Source organism: Artemia franciscana, chromosome 4 (genome assembly GCF_032884065.1).
Source record: "Artemia franciscana chromosome 4, ASM3288406v1, whole genome shotgun sequence".
Lineage (NCBI taxonomy): Eukaryota > Metazoa > Arthropoda > Branchiopoda > Anostraca > Artemiidae > Artemia > Artemia franciscana.
In genome coordinates this window covers 29,276,833-29,303,087 of record NC_088866.1, presented here as the reverse complement: position 1 = coordinate 29,303,087, position 26,255 = coordinate 29,276,833, and the positions used below count along the sequence as shown (strand labels likewise).

Genomic DNA, 26,255 nt, shown 5'->3' with positions numbered 1-26,255 from the left:
TAAAGGATATTGCTTTTAGAACAAAATCGGTACTATCATGAGCAGAAGACAATAACCTGTAAGATGATTGGAACCATTTTTCGATTTATTTTCCTGTTTTCTAACAGTCCCCTAGAATATTTTCAGCTACCTGAAATTTTTACAAGTCGGTTGCCAGAAAGAATCTTTTCAGATCGCCGATAATACCCCCTAGAGACCAAAATGACAAGCTGGTATAATCAGCTGCTTGTTAATAGAGTGTGAAATTTTCATAAATTATTTCAATGCAATGAAGAAACCTAGAAATGAGAAATAGTCAGGAGCCTTCAGTAAAGTTGTACACACAAAGCCGAAATCATGGGGAAAATTAAATCAAAGCGAGGTATACCTCTTAAAAGTGTTACCACAACATAGACAGCGATTTTGTAAAAAGTATTTGGAGCTTGGTAGATGTAAATATCCAAAATACCTAATAATGCGGTACGGTGAAGAACTAGACAAGTCAAGAGATTTAGGTCAAGCGACAAACCTTGAGGCGGAGCAGAACCCCGTAGCTTCCTCCCCGTTGCCCTACCAGGTCGTGACTGGTGTAGAAACTTGGATTGCGACGAATTGAAGGATTGCCGGCTAGAGACTTAAGTTTGGAAGCACAGGTGAGGAGGAAACAACCCGTAAAAATCATAGAACCTTAACGAAATTTACACCACCAGATTCAGCGTATCAGAGAATCCTGCTGTAGTTTCAAGCTCCTATCTACAATTAAACAAAAAAAAAGTTTTTTTAAGTGAAAGTAAGGAGCGACATTAAAACTTAAAACGATCAGAAATTACTCCGTATATGAAAGGGGCTTTTTCTCCTCAACGCCCCGCTCTTTACGCTAAGGTTTTTTACTGTTTTAAAATGTAGAGTTAAGAGAAAGAGTCAAACTTTAGCGTAGAGAGCGGGGCGTTGAGGAGGAAAAGCCCCTTTCATATACAGGAGTAATTTCTGTTCGTTTTAAGTTTTAATGTCGCTCCTTACTTTCATTTAAAAAAACTTGTTTTTTTGTTTAATTTCTGGACGTCTTTGAATTAATGCATGGTTTGATCTTGGCTCTCCACACATAAATAATTAAAACGAAATTTGCATATTAATTTTTTGGGGCTAAATGGATTTTTCACAGTTTTAATCGGAAGATTTTGAGAAAAAAGGAGCGAGGGAGGAGACCTAGTTGCCCTCCTATTTTTTGATTACTTAAAAAGGCAACTATAACTTTTAACTTTTTACGAACGTTTTCATAAGTAAAAAATATACGTAACTTACGAATTAAATTACGTAGCGAACTTCAATATTCGTATGTTTTTATTGCGTATATGAGGGGGCTCACCCCTCGTCGATACCTCGCTCTTGATATTAAAGCTTAAAATTTGTCCCAATTCCTTAAGAATGACCCCTGAATCACAAAGGCCGTAGAATAAATAGTTGAAATTACTAAAAATGCTTTAGCGTAAAGAGCGAGGTATTACGAGGAGGTAGACCCCTCAGATGCGTAATAATTTCTGTTCGTTTTAAGTTTTAATGCTGCTTCTTACTTTCAGTAGAAAAAAAAAACTCATGTTCATTTTTTCATTGTTTTTTTAAACAATGCTAGAAAATCCTGCGCCCCCTCCATTGAAAGTCTCTTCCCCCATGAGAAGTTTGTCCATGGAAAAATCCTACCCGGTAACCCTCCTCCTCAAATATACCCCCCCAAACCAAAAAAATCCCCCTGAAAACGTCTGTACACTTCTTAGTAACCATTACTATATGTACACACAGGTCAAAGATTGTAACTTGCAGCCCCTCCCACGGGGACTGCGGGGGAATAAGTCGTCCCCAAAGACATAGTTATTGGGTTTTTCGACTGTGGTGAATAAAATGGCTATCTCAGAATTTTTATCCGGTGACTTTGGGGGGAAATGACCGTGGGAGGGGGCCTAGGTGCCCTCCAATTTTTAGGTCACTTAAACAGGGTGCTAGAAATTATCATTTCCGTTAGAATGAGCCCTTTCGCGACATTATGGGACCACTGAGTCGATACGATCACCCCTGGGAAAAAAAAAAACAAATAAACACGCATCCGTGATTTGTCTTCTGGCAAAAAATGCGAAATTCCACGTTTTTATAGATTGGGGCTTGAAACTTCCACAACAAGGTTCTCTGATACGCTGAATCTGATGTGTGATTTTTGTTAAGATCGTATGACTTTTAGGGGGTGTTTCCCCCTATTTTCTAAAACGAGGCAAATTTTTTCAGGCTCGTAACTTTTGATGGGTAAGACTAATCTTGATGAAACTTATATATTTAAAATCAGCATTAAAATACCATTCTTTTGATATAACTATTGGTATCAAAATTCCATTTTATTAGAGTTTTGGTTACTATTGAGCCTGGTCGCTCCTTACTACAGCTCGTTACCACGAACTGTTTAAAAATGTGGAATTTTGTGTTTTTTGTCAGAAGGCAGATCATGGATGCGTGTTTATTTGTTTGTTTTTTTTTTGTTGTTTTTTTCCAGGGGTGATCGTATCGACCCAGTGGTCCTAGAATATTGCGAGAGGGTTCATTCTAACGGAAATGAAAAGTTCTAGTGCCCTTTTTAATTGACCAAAAAATTCGGAGGACACCTAGGCCCCCGTCGCACGCTAATTATTTTCCCAAAGTCACCGGATCAAAATTCTGAGATAGCCATTTTATTCAGCGTAGTTGAAAATCCTTACAACTATGCCTTTTGGGATGACCTACTCCCCCACAGTCCCCGTGGGAGGGGCTACAAGTTACTAACACTGACCAGTGCTTACATATAGTAATGGTTATTGGGAAGTGTACAGACGCTTTCTGGGGCGTTTTCATTTGGTTGGGGGCAAGGGTTGAGAAGAGGGGGATATGTCGGGGGAGCTTTTCATGGATAAATTTGTCATGGAGGAAGAAAATTTTCATGAAGGGAGCGCAGGATTTTCTAGCATTATTTAAAAAAAAACAATGAAAAAATAAATATGACAAAGTTTTTCAACTAAAAGGAACAGAATATTCCTGTTATTATTTTCCTGTAAATATTAATTCCTGTAAATATTCCAGAATAATTTCTGTTAAAAGGAACAGAAATTATTACGCATATGAGGGGCTCTCTTCCTCCTAATACCTCGCTCTTTACGCTAAAGTATTTTTAGAAATTTCAACCATTTATTCTACGGCTTTTGTTATTCAGGGGTCATTCTTAAGAAACTGGGACAAAATTTAAGCTTTAGCGTGAAGAGTGAGGTACTGACGAGGGGGTGAACCCCCTCATATATGTAATAAAAATATGAGAATACAGAAGTTTCTTTACATAAGCTAATTTTTAAGTTGCTTATATCTTTAACTAATAAAATTTATTTTTACTAATAATTTTACTCATAAAAACATTCATAAAAAAATAAAAGTTCTAGTTATCTTTTTAAGTAACCAAAAAATCGGAGGGCAACTAGACCTCCATCCGTGCTTCTTTTTTTTCCTCAAGATCATTCGATCAAAACTATTAGAAAACCATTTAGCCAAAAAAAAAAATAATAAATACGCAAATTTCGTTTTAATTATTCATCTGCGGAGAGCATAAATCAAAACATGCATTGATTCGAAAACGTTCAGAAATTAAATTAAATAAAAACAAGTGTTTTTTAACTTAAAGTAAGGAGTGACATTAAAACATAAAACGAACAGAAATTACTTCAAAATGAAAGGGGCTGGTTCCTCATCAGCGCCCCGCTCTTCACGCTAAAGTCCGACTCTTTCTCTTAACTTTATTTTTAAAACAGTAAAAAACTTTAGCGTAAAGAGCGGGGCATTCACGAGGAAGCAGTCCCTTTCATATACGAAGTAATTTCTGTTCGTTTTAAGTTTTAATGTCACTCCTTACTTTCAGTCATTTTTTTTTTTCAATTCAATTCGTAAGAAAACTTTGGTTTTCTGAGAATCCTCGAAGAAAGCTTTCAACTAAGTTTGGTGTTTAGTTTCGAATTAATCAACTGAGGTATTTTAATTAGCCTATCCCTAGGACAAAAAGTGGAAAAAACAATAAATTTTCAAATGCACTCTGTGCATGCCGTCCCAGTTTTATATACATGGGCATTTTGTATTTGAGAATGATAGTGCTCTTTTGCTCATTTTCTCTTCTCCCTTGGTCGGTAACCAAGCTTTGCAAGACCCAGCCAAATATATTACTATTCCTGGGCTGAAGCATCTCACCAAAGGAAGCTGTCTATCAAAACCTCTCACAAGACTTGATAATTGGTACTATTTGAAGTTTTGACATTCGACGGTCTCTAGAGAATTAAAAGACAGAAGACTAGCCTAACTTCAATTTTGAAGCTCGATATTTTCAAGTTCACTTAATCACGGCCTTAACTTTTCCTGTTTTTGTGCCGGAGATAGAGATATTCAGAACTTGAGGAAATTTGTAACATTAGCAAATGTAAATATTGTTTTCAAATGCAGCATTCCGTTCTCCCGCCAACATCATTTAAAACCTTCATTTTATTGCAAAACAATACTTCAATTCTTTAAAACAAAATATGAGAAAAGGTGAATAGCCCACAATATACAGGAAGTTAAAGGAAAGATCGAAACCCAAATGGAAAAACCCTTTACCTCCAAATTATTCATTCTAGGGGTCTGATTCCCAAAAATATTCAATTCAAGTATATATGAGATCTTTTTCGCATAGTTCATGCTTTATTCTTTATCTCCTGTGTTTTCTGAAAGTTGCAACGTCATTTTAACGTGTCTTTAGCGTGCCTACTTAAGTCTTTTACCAAAGCCGTATCAATGTTTTTTTTCGAGGAGGGAGAGGGAGGGGTTATAAAAGGATTTTTTCGGGGAGGGGGGGGTACAAAAGGAATCATATTTATTGTTATTACGATTTTAAGAGTCAGACGAAATTTCGGAGGGGAGGGGTTAAACCTCCTGACTCCCTCCCCCCCCCCGTGGATACAGCCTTGTCTTTTCCCCTGACTTTTACATTGGAGGCACACTCTTTTTGTATTCTTCTTTTTTTATATTTCTTCTCAGCATTGATATACGCAAATAAATGGTTTTCCTTAATCATGTTTTCTATAGCCTCACCAATGAACTTGCGAGAAAAGTTGCCGACAAAGAATGTAGTCTTAAGACGAAAGTTCTGTGATTTATGATAGAGACGATGGAATCCCTCAAAAATCACACTAAATTGAAACTATTTCATCTATTTTGTGGTACTCATTTGTTGCAATTAATATACACAAAAAACAAGGTTTCTCAATCGTTGCCGATGAAGTTACGACAAAATTTAAAGACGATAGTTTTGTAAATTTCTTAAAAAATTGTGAAACCCCTCGAAAATAATACTAAATTGAGATTAAAATCATACCATTAAAATGGCCGTCAAATGAGCTACCTTATTTAAACGGAAAAAAAATTCAAGGTCAAAATGAGATTCACCAAACAAAGGACACAAGTTTTTTCGTCAATTTTACACCTTTACGATTTTGCTGGATAACAATTTTTCTCCCAGACACAAGCTTGGATTTTATTTGTTATTAGTTTTATATTTTCCTTAAATCTTAGTGTCTCGTTATTTATAGAAAACACAACAATGACAAAACTCCACTCATATTGGGGATCAAATTCGTGGAAATATAGCGGGGGGAGGGAAGGGGAGACGTTCTGTTTTCTTTTTTTATGAAGATACGGGAAAAATGTATTTTCGAAAATCTAGGAATAGGGCAATTCTATTGTTAAAAAATTAAAATACCAAAAAAAGTAATTTTCAAAATCTAGAATGGGGAATATCACCTATGATCATATCAAACTGACAGGTAAGGCTAAAAATTGCTTACTTTAGCCCCCAAAGGAGGTTTCTCCGGTGATCCAAGAATTGGAGATCCCGGAATGGATTCTGGATATGGTAGAGACCGGGCAGCAACAATACGAACATGTTGAGGCAACTCCTTAAGCGTAGATACAACTTCTTGATGCGATAATCCAACTAGTGTCTTTCCGTTAACCTGAATGAAATTTAAGATATTCAAATAAAACCAAACATTTTTTTGTATATTCTGATACATTATTACCGTATTGGCCATACGATACGGCCCAAATTATAAGAGCGGAAACTGGCACTAATGTCAAAAGAAGAACCACCAGCGCCATCTCATATTTGGTGACTTTGTTAGATCCACCGTTGCATACTTGTTTTTTCTGACACTTTAAAATTCAGGCTAGAGTATATAAGGCGGGATTCTGCCACTAGTAGGCCTACCAGCTTAAGGCCAAGTAACCTTTTAAGCCTACTGAGACTTTCCCAAGCTCACCTAGGTTTATTTTGGACAGACTGGATTTTGTCTTTAAATAACACTTGAAAATGACAAATGCTATCACTTAGCTAACGCTTAATGCTATCAATGTAACTATCACTTACAAAGAATTTTCAGTTTTGAATACGTCGGAGATTAATTATATCAATTACTACTACTAACAGCTCACTGCAGCACCAAGCCGCCTGAGGCCAACACAGTTGCACACACTCCTACTCCATCCCAATGTTTTCAAAGCCTCCCTCTTCACTCCCTACCAAGAAGTTTATATTTCCTTTAAATCCTTTTTCCAGACCTCCTATTCTGCTTTACGTTTGGCCCTAGACGGTTGGAAGAAAAGGGTAATCTTTGATAATTTATTATTTTTTATTCGCAGGACGTGTACCAGCCATCTTAACCTTTACTTTATTATTGAACTAGAAAGCGGGATAAAATCTTTTTTTCATACAGCTTACTGTTTGAAATAGGGTCAGTTAGACGGGTATCCCAAAGAATCCTTTGAGAATTCCTCTGGAAAACATCTAGCAAATCTTCTTCTGTCTTTCGAAGCACTCATACTTTAAAGCCATACTTGACGACTGTCATAACTGTAGCTTCCAATAGATAGGTAAATTGATAAACAGATAGATATTTATTGAAACAAAAGCCACTTTGGGTCGTGACAAAAAAAAATATAATCTCGGCTCCCATGGTTATTTTCCTATTTTTCCAAACTTCTTTCAACTGTAAAAAATACCCTGAGCCTTGGCTATTTTACTTTTAACATCTTCACTACATCAACTATCGTTACTAATACTACCACCAAGGAAGTGATATCAAATATAATATTTTTTTTTTAACATTTTCTGCTTTTCAAACAATTCGTGGTAACGAGCTGTAAGTTTATTACCACGACCCGGCTCAATAGTAACCGAAAATCTAAAAAACAGAGTTTTGATACCAATAGGTACATCAAAAGAATTAGATATTTATGCTGATTTCAAATAAAAAAGTTTCAACATTGTAATCATTACTAAGCAAAAATTCAGTCTTAGCAGCATTGGGCCCTAAAACTTTATAACCAGAAACCAAAGAGTCAAGGCTTGCCTTTAAAGTAGAAAGACCCGAACTGATAAGCAGGACATCACCTGCGTAGCTAATCAAACTGAGATCACAGAGGTCACTACCAATTCCACCATTAATCGTCCTAGTCAGAGTAGTCATAAGAATGTTAAACATAAAGGGACTTAAAATTGAGCCTTGCCTGAGTCTTCTAAAAAGACGGATAGACCCAGTTAAAGAACTCTTTTCAAGTTTGACCCTAACATAACTAAGGCCATACCATTATGAAAGCAACGTAACTATATGGGGCGCAACTCAAAAACTAAGCAAAGTCAAAACAATTTTAATTTAAATCGAAAGCTGCTTGTATATAGCCACACTACATAAATGTACGGGATTTCCCAAATTCTCAGCTTTACTGCGGATACGTTTCATTAGCCGTTGTTTAGTCTTACACATCATAAGTCACCCGATTAAAATTTTGAGATAGCCATTTTGTTCAACATAATGAAAAATCTAATAACTATGTCTATGAGGATGACTAAATTCCCCACAGTCCCCAGGGAAAGGGCTGTAAGTTATGAATTTTGTCCATTGTTTACATATAGTTATGGTTATTGGGAAGAATACAGACGTTTTCGAGAGGAATTTTTTCTGGTTGGAGGGTCGTGGGGAGAAGATTACGTGGGAGAATATTTTCATTAAGGATGTTTTCATAGGGGAAGGGACATTTCTATGGAGTGGACACTTGATTTTCCAGCATCATTTAAAAAAGATCAGAAATTAAATTTAAAAAAAACTAAGTTTATTCAACTGAAAGTAAAAAGCAATATTAAAACTTAAAATGAACAGAAATTATTATGTATATGAGGGGGTTCACCGACTAGTCAATACCTCACTCTTTACGCTAAAGTTCTTTTTAGTACTTCCAAAAGAACCATCTATTCTAAATAAAAGGCCTTTATGATTCAGGGGTCATTCTTAAAGAATTGGAACAAAATTCGGATTTTAGTGTAAAAAGCGAGGTATTGAATAAGGGGTGAGTCCCCTCATATACGTAATAATTTTTGTTCGTTCTAAGTATTAATGTTACTCCTTACTTTCAGTTGAAAAAACCTGTTTTTTATTTATAAAGCGGCTAGGCGCCAAAGCGTGAGTGGCACTAGTATATATCAAACAGTTCGTGGTAACGAACAGTAGTAAGGAAAGACCCGGCTCAATAGCAACCGAAACTAAAAAAAAAAAAAAAAAAAAAAAAACGGAATTTTGGTACCAATAGTTACATCAAAAGAATCGCATTTTAATCCTGATTTTAAATATATAAGTTTCGTCAACTTTAGTCTTACCCATCAAAAGTTGCGAGCCTGAGAAAATTTATCTTATTTTAGAAAATAGGAGGAAACATTCCCTAAAGTCATAGAATTTTAACAAAAATCACACCATCACATTTAGCGTATCAGAGAACCCTGCTGTAGAAGTTTCAAGCTCCTATCTACAAAAATGAGGAATTTTGTATTTTTTTTTTTTTTTTTGCCAGAAGACAGATCACAGATGCGTGTTTATTTGTTTGTTTTTTTTTTTTTTTTTTTTTTTTTTTTTTTTTTTTTTTTTTTTTTTTTAGGGGTAATCGTATAGACCCAGCGGTCCTAGAATGTCACGAGAGGCCTCATTCTAACGGAAATTAAAAGTTCTAGTGCCCTTTTTAAGTGACTAAAAACATCGGAGGGCACCTAAGTCCCCTCCCACGCACATTTTTCCCGAAAGTCACCGGATCAAAATTTTAAGATAGCCGTTTTGATCAGCATAGTCGAAAAACCTAATAACTATGTCTTTGGGATTGTTTAATCCCCCACAGTTCCCGGGGGAGGGGCTGCAAGTTACATACTTTGACCATTGTTTACATATAGTAATGGTTATTGGGAAGTGTACAGACTTTTTCAGGGAAAATTTTCTGATGGGGAGGGGCGGTCGGAAGACGATTACGTGGGAAGATCTTTCCGTGGAGAATTTTATCATGAGGGAAGAGAATTTCCATGAAGGGGGCACAGGATTCTCTAGCACTATATAAAAAAAAAACAATCAGAAAATAAATAAAGTTTTTTTTCAACCGGAAGTATGGAGCAGCATTAAAACCTAAAAAGGAAAAGAAATTATTCCGTATATGAAAGGGGTTGTCCCCTCCTCAACGTCCCGCTCTTTACGCTAAAGTTTGACTCTTTCTCACAGCTCTACTTTTTGAAACAATAAAAAAAAACAATAAAAAACAATAAGTTTTTCATTCTCTATGGTTCGAACTATTATGAGGTCTATTTAAAATAACAATCTGATGGAAAACTAAAAAAAAAAAAATATTTAAGCTAGGGCTATTTTTCTCACCAAAAACCTAAAAATAAGCAATACAACAATTGGTTTGGGAAATAAATGGAATATAGGTTAGATAGGGCGACAGTTTTCCATCTAATTTACTCGGATAAATGAGGCGAGACGACAGATTTACACTCACGTTCCTTACTAAGAGCTTTAGCAGTTCCCTTCATTTAACCGTTGATTCTAAAAGAGCACATGCATAAGTCCAATACAATTTTTCAACAAAGAAGCTGACACTTTCTCAAGACACTTCTGAAATAAACTACAATTTAAGGAAGTAAATGCCATATCCAATACCACCAGGAAAAAAAAATCTTTAGCGACTTGCGAGCCAGGGTTGCCATTCATTAGATTTTTCGCAAGATCTTGACATTCTAAATACCTTGGAATTTTCCACAAGTTAATTTACCAATATTGCTGAAGCACGAAGGACAGTGGAACTGAAATCGGACCGTTTGAACTGGTTAAGCGTAAACATGCACAGCCATAAAAAATCTTCAAAATTATGAGAAATTGGGTTTTCAATGTTTAGTAATAACAGAAAAAAATCATATGCAGTAGCGCAATTTTTGGCAGTATAAGACTATAATTCAAAAAAGGGGGTGAAAAATTAGCAAAACATTAGCTATTAATAATTGGTGTCAAACGGATGAAGAAGGTGTAGATTTCCTTTGAAGTTGTAGTTGCCTTTGGAAATCAATAGATTGAAAATACTATATAATATATAACAAAAATACTATATAATATAATACTATATACTATATAATGAAATACTATATAATATATAATAGATAGTAAATACTTGAAGCCTTGCCGACCGGCCGAAAAACCGAACAGAATTTAACTTTAGAACATTAACTTATTTACAAGTGAACTTATTAGTTTTTTTATCAATGGAATAACTTGATTACATTAATTATAATCGTTAATTTTATATTCAATAAAAGTAAATCAATAAGATTTAACCTAATTAATGTCTGATTATTTATTATTTGATTAATTATGACTAATTTCTGTAATTAATAATTTTCCTCTATTTGCCTGGAACAGGTTCAGGAAGAATCTGCCAACCAATATCAGAAATTGCTACCCCATCTAGACCTTTCCGCGTTCAATATAGCTTATTATAATCGATTGTAATTCATTTTCGTCAGTGACAACCAATGAAAACCATTCTCTTTCAAACGGAAGGATTTTCATCGTGGTCAGTGACGAAAGCAATTACAATCAATTGCAGCAACTTTTACTGAACACGTGGCTTGAAAATACTATTCAACGGGTATACGGTATAGGTACGTTATCTAATCGCCTCTTTTATATTCTGGAACGCACAGTATAACGCACACTAAAGAACAGTATAAGAAATTAACGTTTCATTTAAATCTTATTCAGAAGGTATAAAGAGCCAACTTAATGTAAGTTTTTTAACATGCAATGTCAGCCCCATCTAAATTCGAAAGTTTGAATCTTACAATATTATTGAGATTATATCAAAATTTCTTAGAAGATCTTCTCTATACAACCCTAATAAAGGCGACAGATATTAGACGCCAATAAATAGACGCCAACATCACTTAAACAGCAGATCACACCCTTGTTACGTGATTATCAACACCTTACAAAAAGATTCTGAATATATATACCAAAATATAAAAACAAAATAGAATAAAAATGAATAAAATATGGGGATTCATAAAATAAGAATTCTAAAAGCCTGAACCACAGAAAAGTAATTTAATACTTTCTATTCAACTATTCTACTCTATTTTCTATTTTATAATCTATTCCTTTTTTTAATTCTATTTCTTTTTTTTCATTTCTTTTTTTTATTTCCATTTGTCTTGATCTTTTTCTTATTCTACTGCGATTAATCTGCTATAATTTCTTCTACTAAACTGTGTTTAATGCATTACCAACTAATTTATTATGCGTCTGTATTTATTCATACAGCACATTTATGTCTTTCCTTTTCCTTTGCTTCTTTTTTATTCATATATGCTGTGTTCTTTTCCACCTTAATAAGAAAACCGTTATAGCTTCATATTTACCATTAAATTTAGGTTCTCCCCTTTACCATTACCTGATTTCTTATTTACCGTTTTAGCTCCATTTCAACCCCTTATTTGAACTATTTAAGAAAAAAGAAATAGAAAATAAATAAAAGAAAAACAGAAAACTCTTACTCTAACTCCTGGACCGTGGTTCTCAGTTATACCCTGGGCCGGTACGGTGTGACTGAACTGTGCAATAGGTGTAATACTGTGTAATACGAGACCGGAGTTCAATCTTAGCTGCTGCAAGGCCCGGAGCTGCACGGAGATAAAGAAGAGGATAAAGAAGAATGGATTCATATACATTAAATTATATTTTTACTTACTTCGGTCCCGATGTTTCTCGTTGGACCTTTTGGGGCCATTCCTCTCGCTAGCTCATGTGTAAGGGCATGGTACATTATCCTATCAGGGGCAGTACGTGATAACTGGGCTAACTTGACCTTGTCAAAATCGGACGGATCTATCCGTTGCTTTTGCGGTCTGCTTCGTGGACGAACGCCATACAGAGACCCACCAAGTGTAATTTTAGGGAAGCACCTCAGCTCCTCCATTTGCTTGACATGGCCGAACCAGTGCAGTTGCTGTTTCTTGATGTTACTGAAAATGGTTTCAGTCGACAGGAGCCTTTGCCATACTTTCATATTTGTGATGAGGTAGGTGTCTCGAAAGCTAGAAGTTTTGTTTCATCTTCCGTTTTAGTTTTCTTTTGTCGGGTCATTTTATTAAACGGGCAAAATACACGTTTGCAGATAAAAAGCGAGTAGAAATGGTAAATAAAATGCCGGGTAGATCTTTTACCCCACTGCATTCTTAGGAAGTCTATCTCGAGCCAAACGAAAAGCGATTCATGCCCGAAAGAGGTGGGAAAGGAAAATAGGGAATTATTTAAAAGATACCAAAAAACTTCATGGGAGAATCCATCGACCTTTCATTTGGAGGTCAAAACCCATTTGGTCATCCTATTATGAAGATTAAAATTCAGGGCTAGGCTCGTTTTTACAACGCGTTATCATACTCAAAATTAACTTAGAAAGCTACCATATTCCAGAATATGTCACCATACATGATATACTGTCATATTTCAGAGTACTACCATGCTCCAAAACTAAGACTTAGAGCAGAATGAACCTTTGTATCAGTTTATATTGAACGAATCGCGTTTAAAATAGGATTAGTGTTTTTTTTTACTCTACTTTTATCTCCGTCCGACAATGCCTTGAAAATTAACTAACCTCCAGCAGTTCATCTCCAGGTTTTAGCTTGTGAGTTAGTCCAACAGGTCCAGTAGGCAAAATGGCTCTTAGACAATGCCTTGACCGAGTATTGCCACTTTCGCCATCAACAGTTCCTTCCAAACTGATACCTAGACTTCCAGTAGGAGACAATTTGGAAAGTTGAGCAACCTAAAATAATTTTATAACTTTATATTATTGAAATATAATTTTGTTTATTTTTGTTAGTTTTATTTTTTGATAAAAAGGATGCATAATTTTATAATTTTATATTATTGAAATATAATTTTGTTTATTTTTTTTTGTTTTATTTTTTGATAAGAAAGATGGATAATTGGCTGCATTACAAAGGTAGATCAATTGAATATCAGACAGGGTTTAGGGAGATTATAGTACAATAGATCAAATTTTTTACTTACAGGTTTTAGTTAGTAAATATAAGAGGTATAGGAAAATAAGCTACATATGGCGTTTTATACATTAGGGGAGCATTTGCTGAAGTTTCAAGGAGTATGCTGAAAGGGGTGTTAGTGAAAATAAGATTGTCAATGAGGTTAGTAAAAGTTATAACAAAATGTATGAGGTGTTTAAACTAGTAGTGAAGGTAGGCATTACTTATTCTAGGTCAGTTTTAAGTAAGGTAGGCCTAAACAGGATGCACTCTATCACCACCTTTGTTTTCTCTTTTCATTAATGATATTGAGGAATATTTTAGAGTTAGAAATGTCCATATGTTAGATTTAGTGTCGCTAGAATTTTTCTGTTTATTATTTCCAGATGACATAGTATTGCTTGCAAAATCGGCTCCGGATTTGCAAAAGATTTTAGAGATTTTGGATAGTTTTTTGAGGAGTGAAAAATCAATTTTAAATGTTGATAAATCAATCATACTTGCTTTTGGAAAAGAAGAAAGGGAGAAGAATAAGTTGTATTTTAAAGGGAAAGAGATGAAAAAAGCAAATTTTTATTTATTTAGGGTGTAGGGTGAGAAGTTCAGGGAGGTGGAGTGAGCGGGTACAAATGGCGACTTAAAAGGTTCAGAAAGCTTCATGAGCGTTACTGAAGACCCCCACTTAACTATTTTAGGACCGTCTGATATTAAGCTACAGAAGAGAATTTTTTAGACGAAAGTATGTTCAAGTGTATGAAAGTATGTTGTAGTGGGGAAGTTGGGGGGTTTGAAAAAGAGGAAAAAATAAAGAGAATATATCTAGGACATTTCAGGAGACTCTTACGGCTAAGTGGGATATTTAATAGTTTGGTGTTAAAGGGTGATCTGAGATTATTTTCACAGAGAGTAAAAAGACGGGTTGCATGCAGCGTATCTGGAGGCGTTAAAAGATAGAAGTAAAAGGTCATGGGTTTCCCAGGTGAGATCAATTTTAAATAGTTTTGGGTTACCAGGAGTTTGGAACAAAGGAAAGGGAATAGGACTGAAAGTGGGAAATGTAGCATAATTAGTAAAGGGTGTGCAGGAAAATCAGGAGATTCAGAAATGGCAGTGTGAAGCCGCAGCATCGGTGTCCCTCGGCGTTTACCGGCAATGAAAGGAGGTCTGGGGATATGCTATTTCTGTTGAAGCGGGCGTAAATAGTGAAGAAATTAAGAGGTATATATCAGGGAGGAGTAATTTTCTAGAAGTTGGAGAAAGGATGAAATATTGAGGGAGGATAAGGGTAATGGATGGTCCTTACTCACGTCCCATGTGTGGAAAAAATAGTGAGGATCTGCTTCACTTCATGGCCCTTTGTCCCGAATTGCAGAATTTAAGGAAGGAATTATTTTTTGGTAATGTGGGGACAAGTGAGTGGTTGGTTTCAATAATGGGATCTAAAGATTATGGGACAATAAGACAGATTGCAAAATATGTAAAACTGGGAATGATACATAGAGAAATTTTTTAGGGGGGGGGGTTGAAAATATCGTTAAATGTGTGTAAGCTGGTTTGTTTGTTTTTGTTATTTTTTGTAGCCATAGCCCTTGTGGCCTTAGAGCATTAAATATCTAGAATATCAGATACTTTTTAAGCGCATTATTTTGTTTGTTTCGTTTTTGTAATCATTATATTATTAATAAAAAGATTTACTAGATGTTTTCCAGAACATTCCCACGAGACTGTTCTGGGTAACCGGTTGACTGACCGCATTTCAAATAGTAGGCTGTACGAAAAATGTCGTTCAATTCTGCTTCTTAGGGAAATTAAATAAAAACAACAAGTTTTTTAACTGCAAGTAAGGAGCGACATTAAAACTTAAAACGAACAAAATTATTCCTTATATGAAAGGGGTGTTCACTTCCTCAACGCCTCGCTCTTTACGCCAAGGTTTGACTCTTTCTCTCAACTCTACTTTTTAAAATAATAAAAAACTTTAGCGTAAAGAGCGAGGTGTTGAGGTGTTGTGCAAAACTTATTCTCTTTTATTGCGCGCAGACATGTGCTGTGTTGGAAAACAGATCATTAGATATTAAATTTATTCTTACTTAATCTTGGATGTCTATTTAATATTTAATCTTGGATGTCTATTAATTAACTTCGAACTTCAAAGCTTTGAAAATAAACTTTAAACTTTGAAAATCGGCTGATACGATTTATTTCCTTTGTGAACATGTCAATTTTGCGAGAAGCCTATAGCTGCAACTTGCATCCGATGCAACGAAACACAAGATCTATCGATCTATCCATTCAGCGAGACAGAATGGTGATATTACTCGGTTTTTCTTAGAGAATGATACAAGCTTGCTTAAAAGGACGGAAAATGTTCCTCTCTTTGTATGTTTCTCCAACCTATTCACCAAATGTTTCAATCTAAGTAAAAGCGAACTTCCAAAAATAAAATTCAGCTGCATTCTTCGGTGAGAGAAAATACAATCTCGACAACTAAAGTTTAGACAAAATTTTTGCCTTGCATTGAATCAACATTGAAACACTAAAGCTATTAACATTGAAACAATGAAACGTTAAAACTAAAAACACATTGTAACACGAAACACTAAACACTAGACTCTTCAAAATCGGTGAATAAAAAAAAATCAGTAAATATAAATATCAAAATCGTTACAAATGTGTGAAGCTAAATATAAAAAAACAACAAAGAAATAACTTGATTCACATTACCTAGGCAACGCAAAATGCTACAGAAACCCGTTCTCACAACCCAGACAACTCTCTGGCCATACCCATGGTTGATGCAGCTTTTTTTATTTTTAGAATTCAAGAAATTCAAGGCATCGCTTCATCTTTGTTTATTCTACCATTCATAGCGACAGTTTTTCTTAGTGAACTGGTGCACTAAGATTTTTAAACTAAGCGAGCAAGGCCGTACCCAGAGACGGGTAGGGTGATGGACCCCCCCCCCCCCAGAAATGTTTGCCCGACTCTTATAAACATAACAAAAATTAATATAAACAAATTTTTGATGCGTTTTTTTGTATACTCCTCACCCATATATATATATATATATATATATATATATATATATATATATATATATATATATATATATATTTAAAATCCTGGATACGTTCTTGTAAGCGAGTAAATCAAACTTTTGTTGGGAAATGGGACATTTTGAAAAGTTGGATTTTTGTGTAGCCATAAATGTTTAGCATTTAAATCTATTATAAATACTTGACGGTCTTTATACTTAACAGTGGGTAACAATTATAGCTCTGAAGACAGATGTAGCGCAAGTCCTTGGTCCTCAATATTTAGTAGGATTAGCCGCAATTGGAACTAGGTTGGCTAAAGATACCTTTAAAAAAATGTATTTGGAATGGCTCGGAAAATATCTCAAATGGGAGCACACTTATTTAACTACTCCTGGTCTGAAATAAAATGTTCTTTTCTTGTCACGAAATGCATAACACGATCCAGAATATACTAATATAAGCCAAACAAGCGGAATAAACATAGTATTTTCAAGCTAAAACGGCCTTATTACTTCACTAGGACCATATTTTAAGCCAAATTTCAAACTAAGATTTAATGCCAGATCAACAATTAATTATTGCCTGTGTTGGTGCTGTGGGGTTGATCTCAATTTGGTAATACGTGACCAATGACGGCTCTGGCCTCTCTTGCGCCCGGGGCAAAATCCGGATTAGCACCCCCTTTCACTGTCCCCCAAAAATTTTCAAGCCAAATTTTTAAAGACTTTCATTTATTAATAAGACAATTTTCAATCTAACAGTTAATTAATAATTTATTACTTTATTGTTATTATTTTAATTTAACAATTATTAGTCAATGTTCTTTATTTATTTATTTTTTTTATTTTATTAATGAATCATTTTCAAATTTATTTTTATTTTACAAAGCAAGTAATAATTTATTAATTATTTTCATTTATTAACTACGTCCTCTACTTAGTTTTGATAAAAATAGAATTTCAGAATTTTCTTAATAATTATAACCGTTAGATTATTTATTAGAAATTTTGCGTCCCTAAAATTTCTGCGTCTGGGGCAAGTGCCCCCTCTTTCACTCCCCCCCCTAGAAACACCACTGTACGGGGCCGTGGGTTCGAACTCAGCTGCAGAAGTACATTGCAGGGCCGACACCAGGACCTTAGTAGTGAAGAAGCCCGTTAGTAGTTAATCTAATACATAAAGCTTATTTGGATCCCTTTTTATGCTAACTTATCAAAGGCTAACAGATTTTGCTTGGATATTTTTAGATGGGTTTGGGTACTTTCGACATAGGGACTGTAGAGTTACCATGATTACACCGTTGATATAAGCTCTTGCATTTAACTTAATATACTGCTTGTTGGCTTGGCCCAGCTATTTTCTTTTCTTTTAGCATCCATGTTTTACCGATTCATACAGAAAAAAAATTCATCAAATTTAACCAAAGATTTATTTATAATTTTTATTAACCTTTTATTTATGCCAATTTTTTTATAATTATTTGCTTGGGATCATCTTCTATTCTCTTGCTTATATTACTTTTACATTATTAATTATTACTATTAATTCCATTATTATTAATTATTTTCCTATATTATATTCTCTTAGCCTATTATACTATCTTTTTAATTTTTTTTTATTTTACACTTTTATAAAAAAAAATTATTTTATACAACCTTATTTAACTATTTTTTTATTTAGCTTTTTTCTTCTAATTTAACTAATACAAAATTAACAAAACGGATTTCAGATATTTTGGCTTAATATGGGGAAACCTTCGTCAACCAAGAAAAATAGAAAGGAAAAAATAGATTGGGAGTTATCAACCAGAAAACAACCCATAAAGATGAAAAAAATATAGAAATTTCTTTTGTCAAAATTGAATGTCTTGGTTTAAAGTTTTAAGCATTATCAAATATTTTTATTTCGTCTTAATTATGAATGGCAAACAGTGTGGTCAAAGAAACTATCCAAGTTATTTCCTTTTTGGCCAACGTAAGTTTCGCCGTCCAGTTTTCTTTCATACATCAAGGCTTCCTGTGGTAAAATATCTGATCACATCGCAACATTTTAATAGGTAGCGTTGCTTGTCAAACAGTAAAAGTAATACAGTTTACAGGACATCCACCATATGGCTATTATGGGGGTAGAGTTCATTTGTGATGCAAATAAATGTTACATTTAGATTCTGGATGCAATTTTGGGTATATATTAGCATATTAGGGGGGTGGGGGTATATACTCTGTAAATATATAGCTTCTAAGAAATTCATGAATTTCTTAGAGAAACTGCAAAAACAAGGAAAGAAGTGAAGATAAAGGTTTCCCCTGTTAATTATGATGATTTTGCATATTATGGAGTAAGAATGGTTTTCTTAACATGTTTCCTTATGTCCAGCTGGGCTCCTGGGTTTATAATACTGGTTGGCTAATTTAAAGATTTGTATATATAAACACTCAAATTAGCCATCTGGTGGTATCTCCAGTTTACATCAGTCAAGATTACAAAATACTTCAAATTTAGCTTATAATAGAAAGAAAAAAAAAACTTAAGAATTGCAACGAAAAGCTCAGACAAACACCAATTTTAAACGCCAAAGGCGCAAGGCCGTAACATGGGAGGAGAGTTATAATATCTCGACTTCTAATAGAGATAAATGCTTTTATAGACAGTGATAATTGACAAAAAATATTGGATATTTTAGTCACATGTGCAGAAATACTTATATTTCTATAATATTTTAAAAGGAGATCTAAGTAAATACATTAGTTATATCCCCGACTTGTATACTGTTCTTAAAAGAGCGCTTAAAAAAACATTTCTTGTAAAAAAAAAACTATAAAATTTATTACTGACTCGTAAATTGGTCTTAAAATTTCAGGTGGAATATTTCTTATTTGTGACTGTTAGACAAATTCTACTGAAAGGAAACGATTTTTCCTTCATTCTTCCAATATGCCCCTATCCCTAAATCCAAAACTCTGGATTCGGCCCTGTAAAGGCGATATCTTGAGCTCTGTTGATCAAACATTAGCTCTTTCAGATGTTTCATTATTATTATTATTATCTTTAATAAATCAAATTATTTTTCTTAATATATTTCACAAGAAGGTATCTTAGTGTATACCTTATAAAAATGAGCCCGACAAAAATACGTCAATAAATGTAGCAAAAGGGGTGTATACGGGAGGGGAGGGGGAACTCGATGCCTGGGCCCTCCCAAAATGTAAAATTTTCTTGTAATTCCGGACTCTACTTATTTAAATTATCAAATGAAATCATCGTTTTCTATTAATGCATGCCTCCCCGCATAAAAGTTCTAACCCCTCTCCCAAACAAAAAAAAATCGTTCGTAAGTTACTGTGTAGCAATCAACAATTGTGAGGCCAACAATCAGGGATGATTTAGGGGTTGTATGAAGATTTTGTTGAAAATCATAGGATCTTGGCAGCTAGAATTTCCTGGAATGCTCATTCTCTTCCGCAATACTGCAATCCTAGCTGCTTGTTCCTAGTGGGTGCAATCTATACCCCTCGCAAAATGTCAAAGTCATCATCTTGGGTACTGTCTACATAGGAGAACTGAGCAATTGATTTCACCCAAGTAGTACTACAAAATACGTACATTTATTTTAATACAAATACTGATCGTATATGTTTACATACTGATAAGGACATATAATAACTAACACTCTGCATAGGATCGTTGGATTAGGACAATACTTACAACAATGTCGAAATCAGGGCCAATTTCTTTCATCCATTTAGCTCTAATGGCAGCTTCAGCTACAGGACTTAATTCGCCTTCATAAACTGTATCAATTACAGAACTGAACTCATCTAGGAAAGTCTCATCACTCTCCACTTCAGCACGAAGACCGTTTAATAGCTTTGTTTCCGATACGTCTAAGGGGTCAGGTACAGAGAGCTGTAAAAATAAACATTTTATTTTTTTCTTCTTTTTTTGGGGGGGGGGATAAAAAAGGCTTTAGAAGAGGCTGGCGAAAAAAATACACAATTTCAAATGTCATAGCTATAGGGAAAATAAAGCTCGGTTCCAACTTCTAGGACTGAAATAAAATAAATGCTCAGATGGCCATGCCAAGCTTTACATCTGAAGCATGACACATAATCATGGGTTGTTCTTGCTGGCCATTCATTTGGGGAACATTCTTCAAAGGAGACATTTTTCATAAGACAGTAAACTAATTAGCTACATTCTAATTAGCTGCATAAGATAAAGATTTTCATAAAAAGAGCAACAGCCATTATTCCATCCAAAAAAATTTGCATGACAAACATCCAAAACAGTGAAACCAACATACAAAAAAAATAGCGCAGGCTATCAACATAGCATCGGTGTTTGCCAAAGAAAACCACCTCTTGCAGGTTTGCCACAGGTTCCTGGTGTCAAAAACAGCGACTTTAGCGAGTTTTTTGGAGGAAAATTTTCAGGGACCTTCCCGACACCAAAACAGGTACCAATAGGAACCTGGTCCAACTGTTGTTTAGCGTATAAATGATACAAATAACAAAATGTTCGATTCACACCGATCTCTCCAAAATCTGGAACAAGGACGGTCAGCAATGATCCGCCTGTAGTGTCATCATCTTTTGGAAAGACATGGGTTATCAAGATGATCCAACCCATTAGCTTTCCATATGGATCTTCTCAGATTCTTTTTTCTTGATTTCCAACTATTAAGGTACAAAAATTGGAAAAAACGTAAGTAACCATTTCAGTTAATGACCAGAAAATCATCACAGGGCTAAGACATTTCACGATCAGGTTTTTTTTTTGCTTTGTTTCTTGTAGACATCTCCAGAAGTGCAGTTATAAGCAACTGCTGTTTTTCTGTTTCAAAAGAAAAATTCAGAGACAAAAAAATAATGTTGAGCTCAAAGTGATAACAATTTCACTCCTGGATTTCTTTAGTTGAATTTTTTTTTTTATTGTTTATTTAATTTTCGGTTACTATGGTCGGACGATTGTTCTTTACAAGGTTGTAGCTACCGCTAAAACAACGATATAAGGACTATGTACGTCAGGGTTTGACATTAATGGCTCCTTTGTTTAAATTAATAGTTCGTTAAGAGCAAGATGAGAAAAAAGTTGAATCTCCAGTAATACATATCTAAAACAAGGAAAACAAAGAAGTCTGGCAGCTTAAATGACTCTAGAGGGAAAGGGCGTCAAACTTTTTCGTCCATCATTATCAATAAGACTTGGAAGATGTAGCCTTGAAATTACTCTGCAGTCTTCAGGTCACTAAAGGTCACTAATGCACTAAAACCACTTCTCGGCTGAAGTATTGACATGGCTTAATTTAAAATTTTTTTTAGGGGCTTGAGAGCTGCTTTATGAACTTTTAAGAACCTTATTCAGTGTCAGGGATGTTAGGAACCAAATAGCAGCCCTACTCTAGCCAATAGTTTGGAAATCTCGCAAGGTGTCTACATAGCGTTGGCACTTGCCAATGGTCAACAGCCCTAGCCAATGGTTTTGGATACTCCCACAGTCCAAGGAGCCCGGTATAAAGCTCTAAAAATGAACATTCAAGAAAGGAGACATTGTTCAAAAGATATTAGCTAAAAAGACAGTAAGTAAATAGTGAATAATTAATTAAAAATTTACAAATTATACATACATAAGTCAATTATATGAAAAGTATTCTTGATAATCTTTTAGTTTAGAAATGTGAAAGGTTAGGTATATATTTTGATCTTAATTTTGTAACTAGTTCTTTGTTTTAGCAATGTTTTTCCATATTATTTTTTTTTATAAATTGCCCAGTTCTTAGATGTATGGCTTTTCCATATTAAACTGTTTCAGCGTAGAGGCTTGGATTGTTTTTTTTCTACTTAGATACATCAACTAACAGCAGATTGCTAGGATATTTGCATGAATCATAATATGTTGTTTGTTATTATTTTTTCCATTAAATAAAGTTGTTTAATCATTAATAAAACTTCATAAATAAAAAAAAAAAAATCAGATTCACATATACATCTTAGAAAACAGGCACGAGCTTAAAAAAGGTACTAAAAAAACAAGGTCTACTTAAAAAAAAAAAAAAAGAACAAAAAAAGAAACAAACAAACAAGCCGAATATTATCTAAGGGCTCTTTCAGTAAATTATACTTGAGGAGGGGGAGCGGAGAAGATGTTAGGATATACGATTGTTAGGATTTAGGATAAAAAGTGCTACATTACAGTTAGCAGGAAGTAAAACAGAACCACCTGTAGATTTATTACTTTTTATCAAAACAAGTTGCTGAAATTTTTGCTAACTTTGAGTCGTTATTTTAATAATTTTTTTTTTACGAAACTGCAAAAAAAAAATTCAAATCGAGAATATAATAGCACCCTGGATTCAGTGCTCCAACAGTAATACAAAACAAAACAAAACAGAACCAAAAAAAAATCACTTTTTACTATTACCGTCTTCTTTTCATACACAATTCTTTACATTATATTGTATATTATATTATATGAATTATTTTGTATATTATATTTATTTAATATGAATACATACATTATTCATCAAAATAAAGCATCTCTTCCCCCTTGACCCAGGGGCGTAGCTATAGTATTTTTATTGGGGTAGGGGGGTGGAAAGGGGATGCTATTGAAGTAGGTGCTATTCAAGTGGTAGTGAAGAAAAGTAAATATTTAAGAAACACGCTACTTGGTGAATTTAAAAACATGACGCAATGCATTATAAACAATAAACACACACAAAATAATCATAAATATAAGTGCTGCAGCATGAATTTTACTAAAATTGTCGGTAATGAGCTGCTCCAGACGACGGTAGTATAGCATAAACAAGCTTTCGAGTGGGCAAAGATTAATGTCGTATACACGGGTTTTTCCGCAAGATTCACCATTAATGCTGCAGTGCATAACCCTCCTCCGCTTTCCCCGACCTCCACGTTTAGCACATGATGCTCAACCACATAATTGAACCAAGCTTTATTCTAACAGCAGCAGGTATCGCGCTATTCATTGGCTCGTGATTTTGAATGGATTTTCACTCTGTAAAATTTAATTTGTTGTACTAAACTGTTAATATACATGATTTATTGAAATATTATTTACGATTTTTTATTAAATTGATTTGCTTGTGGGTTCACCAATTTCTAGCAATAAATACTACTAGCAGTGACATCAGCGGACCGAATAAGGCCAAAACAAAAATCTACCACAAAGTATTACCGCAGACTGTGTAGCATCATATTGTGACATTTTCCCGACATTTAAATAGCAACTGTACTTCAAATTTAAAAGTATTCGAAAAATATCCAGAATATCTTAATAATTATTGGCATAATTACGACAGATTAAATTAATTAAAAATTACCAGTTATGTCAATTGTAAGAGAAAATAGACTCCTAGAGTTTGAAAACCTTCCCATTTGTATCTTTGCTAAAAAAAAAAAGAACATTAAAAAAAACAAGTTCTATAAAAATTATACAAAAGTTTTTCTTGTATAAATCAGGGTATGGGTATATCTTTCTGGAGGGGGGATACACTGAATATCATTTTTATGTCTATAATTCCCTTCATAGGCAAAGCTTGGTCTTCTAGTGTTGTATGATACAACTTATAGCAATAGAAAAAGAGAATGGGTTGCTGATGCTTATGTGTGCATAAACTGTCTAAATTTTGAGAAAATTATACATATTTTGTTATGAACTCACTTTATTCTATTCTCAGCAAATACTTCGTACAACATACTGATACAGAGACAAATGTCCCACAAGTAGCCCTGGGTTGTGTGAAATGCGACTAATTTCTGTCCTAATTCTTAGCACATTTATGTCAAGTCTTTTTTTTTAACTGGTTAAAAGAGTTTTAAAACAAGACAATCTAATCTTGAACTGATAAGATTTTAGGAAGTAAAAGCACCTTAAATTTCAGAGGAAAAAATTAACCTGTGCAAATGTGGCGAAACAAAATTTTTCAATTTTGCTATTAACTAGACTCACATTATTACTTGATTATAAGATTTCAAAAGCATTATATTTGGAAAATTAATGTGGAACACATTATGCAGTATAATGGGCCCCTATTTTTCTCGTTTTCTTTATGTTAAAAACAAGCATGGCTCAATTAAAAAAACAATTATCTGCTCAAAGTAAAGAGCACATTTTATACCTAAAACCAGCAACAGTTTAGAGTTACCTAATATATTATAATCCTTTCCAAATTATCGGGGGATGGGGGCAACTGCCCCCCCCCTGAACGATGCCACTGTCTGGACCCATCTTAGGGGTATTTATGCCTGAAAAGCTTCTTTTTGTTACAAAATCATGAAGTTTTAATGCAAATAACAGGAATACACACAACATTGCGCATCAACATTGCACAAAATCGTGCTATATTGTTTTTGCATTTCTTTTCTTTATCAAAATATTCGGATCTCTCTATTATTTAAAGTTTGTTACTATGTTTTGTCTACTGCTTTCTATGAAATATTATACCTGTTTCCACAACATTTTCATTCGTTAAATTCTGTAAATAGAAAGGCAGTGTAGAAATAAGGTATTATTAAGATAATTAAATAATAGCTAAACAATGGTAATATTTTGAGCAATATAACTATCAAATTACCTTATTACTATTCACATCTTCTTTTTCTAACACAATTTTTGAGCTAGGGATCACTGGAGAAGGTGGCAAGGAACCTTGCGTGATAGCTGCCTGTAGTTGTTCATAGCGTGGCCCTCGTAAATACCGAGCTAGCTTCAGGTTCACAGTCGTTCCAGTGGCCCGCAGAATTTCAACAGCTTGGTGATTGCTGCAGCCTTCCAAACTCCTGCCATCAACCTGTAGGGTAAAAAAGTATAAAACACCTCTAAAGCCAATGATGGTACATGAGGGCGTCAAAAATTGTTTATTTTTAGTTTGCTGTGGCTTCTTTACAGGGAAAGGTACCAAAGCATATCCCTCAAGCTTGCAGCAATCAATAGCGAAAAAAATAAATAAATGGGAAATTAATAGTGTTCATTTTTTTCAGATTGTATTTTCAACTGGAATTGTGCCAATTCCTTTCCTACCCTCTTTGGTAACCCCTCCTCTGAGAAAATTACGCAATTTGTCCATGCTAGTATTCTTTTATGGGGTACTTTTAACTTTTTTTTTTTTTTTTTTTTTTTTTTTTTTTTTTTTTTTTTTTTTTTTTTTTTTTTTTTTTTTTTTTTTTTTTTTTTTTTTTTTTTTTACAGGGGATGGCAGAGGGGGCACTTGCCTCGGACGTAAAAATTAAGGGGCGCAAAATTTTCAATAAATAAACCTATCGTTCTAATTATTATTAAATTTTTGAAAATTTATTCTTTATTAAAATAAAATAGAGGGAACAATTAACAAATGAAAATAATTAAATAATGATAATTAAAAAATAAATTATCAATAAATCGTTAACTTGAAGATAATTTTGTCAACATGGGAGGGGGGAAGTGGCAACTGAAAATTTTGCCCCGGCTCAAGAGCTACCAGAAGATGCCACTAGGGGAATATAGCAACCCTTTCACCCAACCTTTAGCAACTGGCATCAAACTCTAGGCCCCGAATTGCCAGGCGGAGATTGATCAACTGTACCAGGATAAAATAAGAAACCAATCTTATAAAATTTATTCTGGTTAGGACAAATTTAATCTAGTACTATTTCTAACCACTAGTGGGTGATGCATACAAACTAATACAGAGCAACTAGCAGAAGAACAAACCTTTGACCCAACAGCACTTTGATGAAAGGCTTGCTACATTCCCCCAGTGGCATTTCCTGGCATCTCTTGCACCCGGGGCAAAATATTGAGTAGCC

The 26,255-nt window shown here is 34.3% G+C and overlaps 1 protein-coding gene across 4 annotated transcripts in view; it reads right to left on the bottom strand.

Annotated features, from left to right (window-relative positions):
- LOC136026265 (multiple PDZ domain protein-like) overlaps nt 1–26,255 on the bottom strand; it is a 448,978-nt gene that overhangs the window by 303,074 nt on the left and 119,649 nt on the right. For all 4 annotated transcript variants that reach the window (XM_065702652.1, XM_065702654.1, XM_065702653.1 and 1 more), the window contains exons 13-16: nt 25,046–25,261; nt 20,155–20,355; nt 13,021–13,191; nt 5,850–6,017 (exon numbers count right to left, since the gene is read on the bottom strand). In XM_065702652.1, coding sequence (XP_065558724.1) covers nt 5,850–6,017; nt 13,021–13,191; nt 20,155–20,355; nt 25,046–25,261 — 756 coding nt within the window. The remainder of the gene's footprint in view (nt 1–5,849; nt 6,018–13,020; nt 13,192–20,154; nt 20,356–25,045; nt 25,262–26,255) is intronic.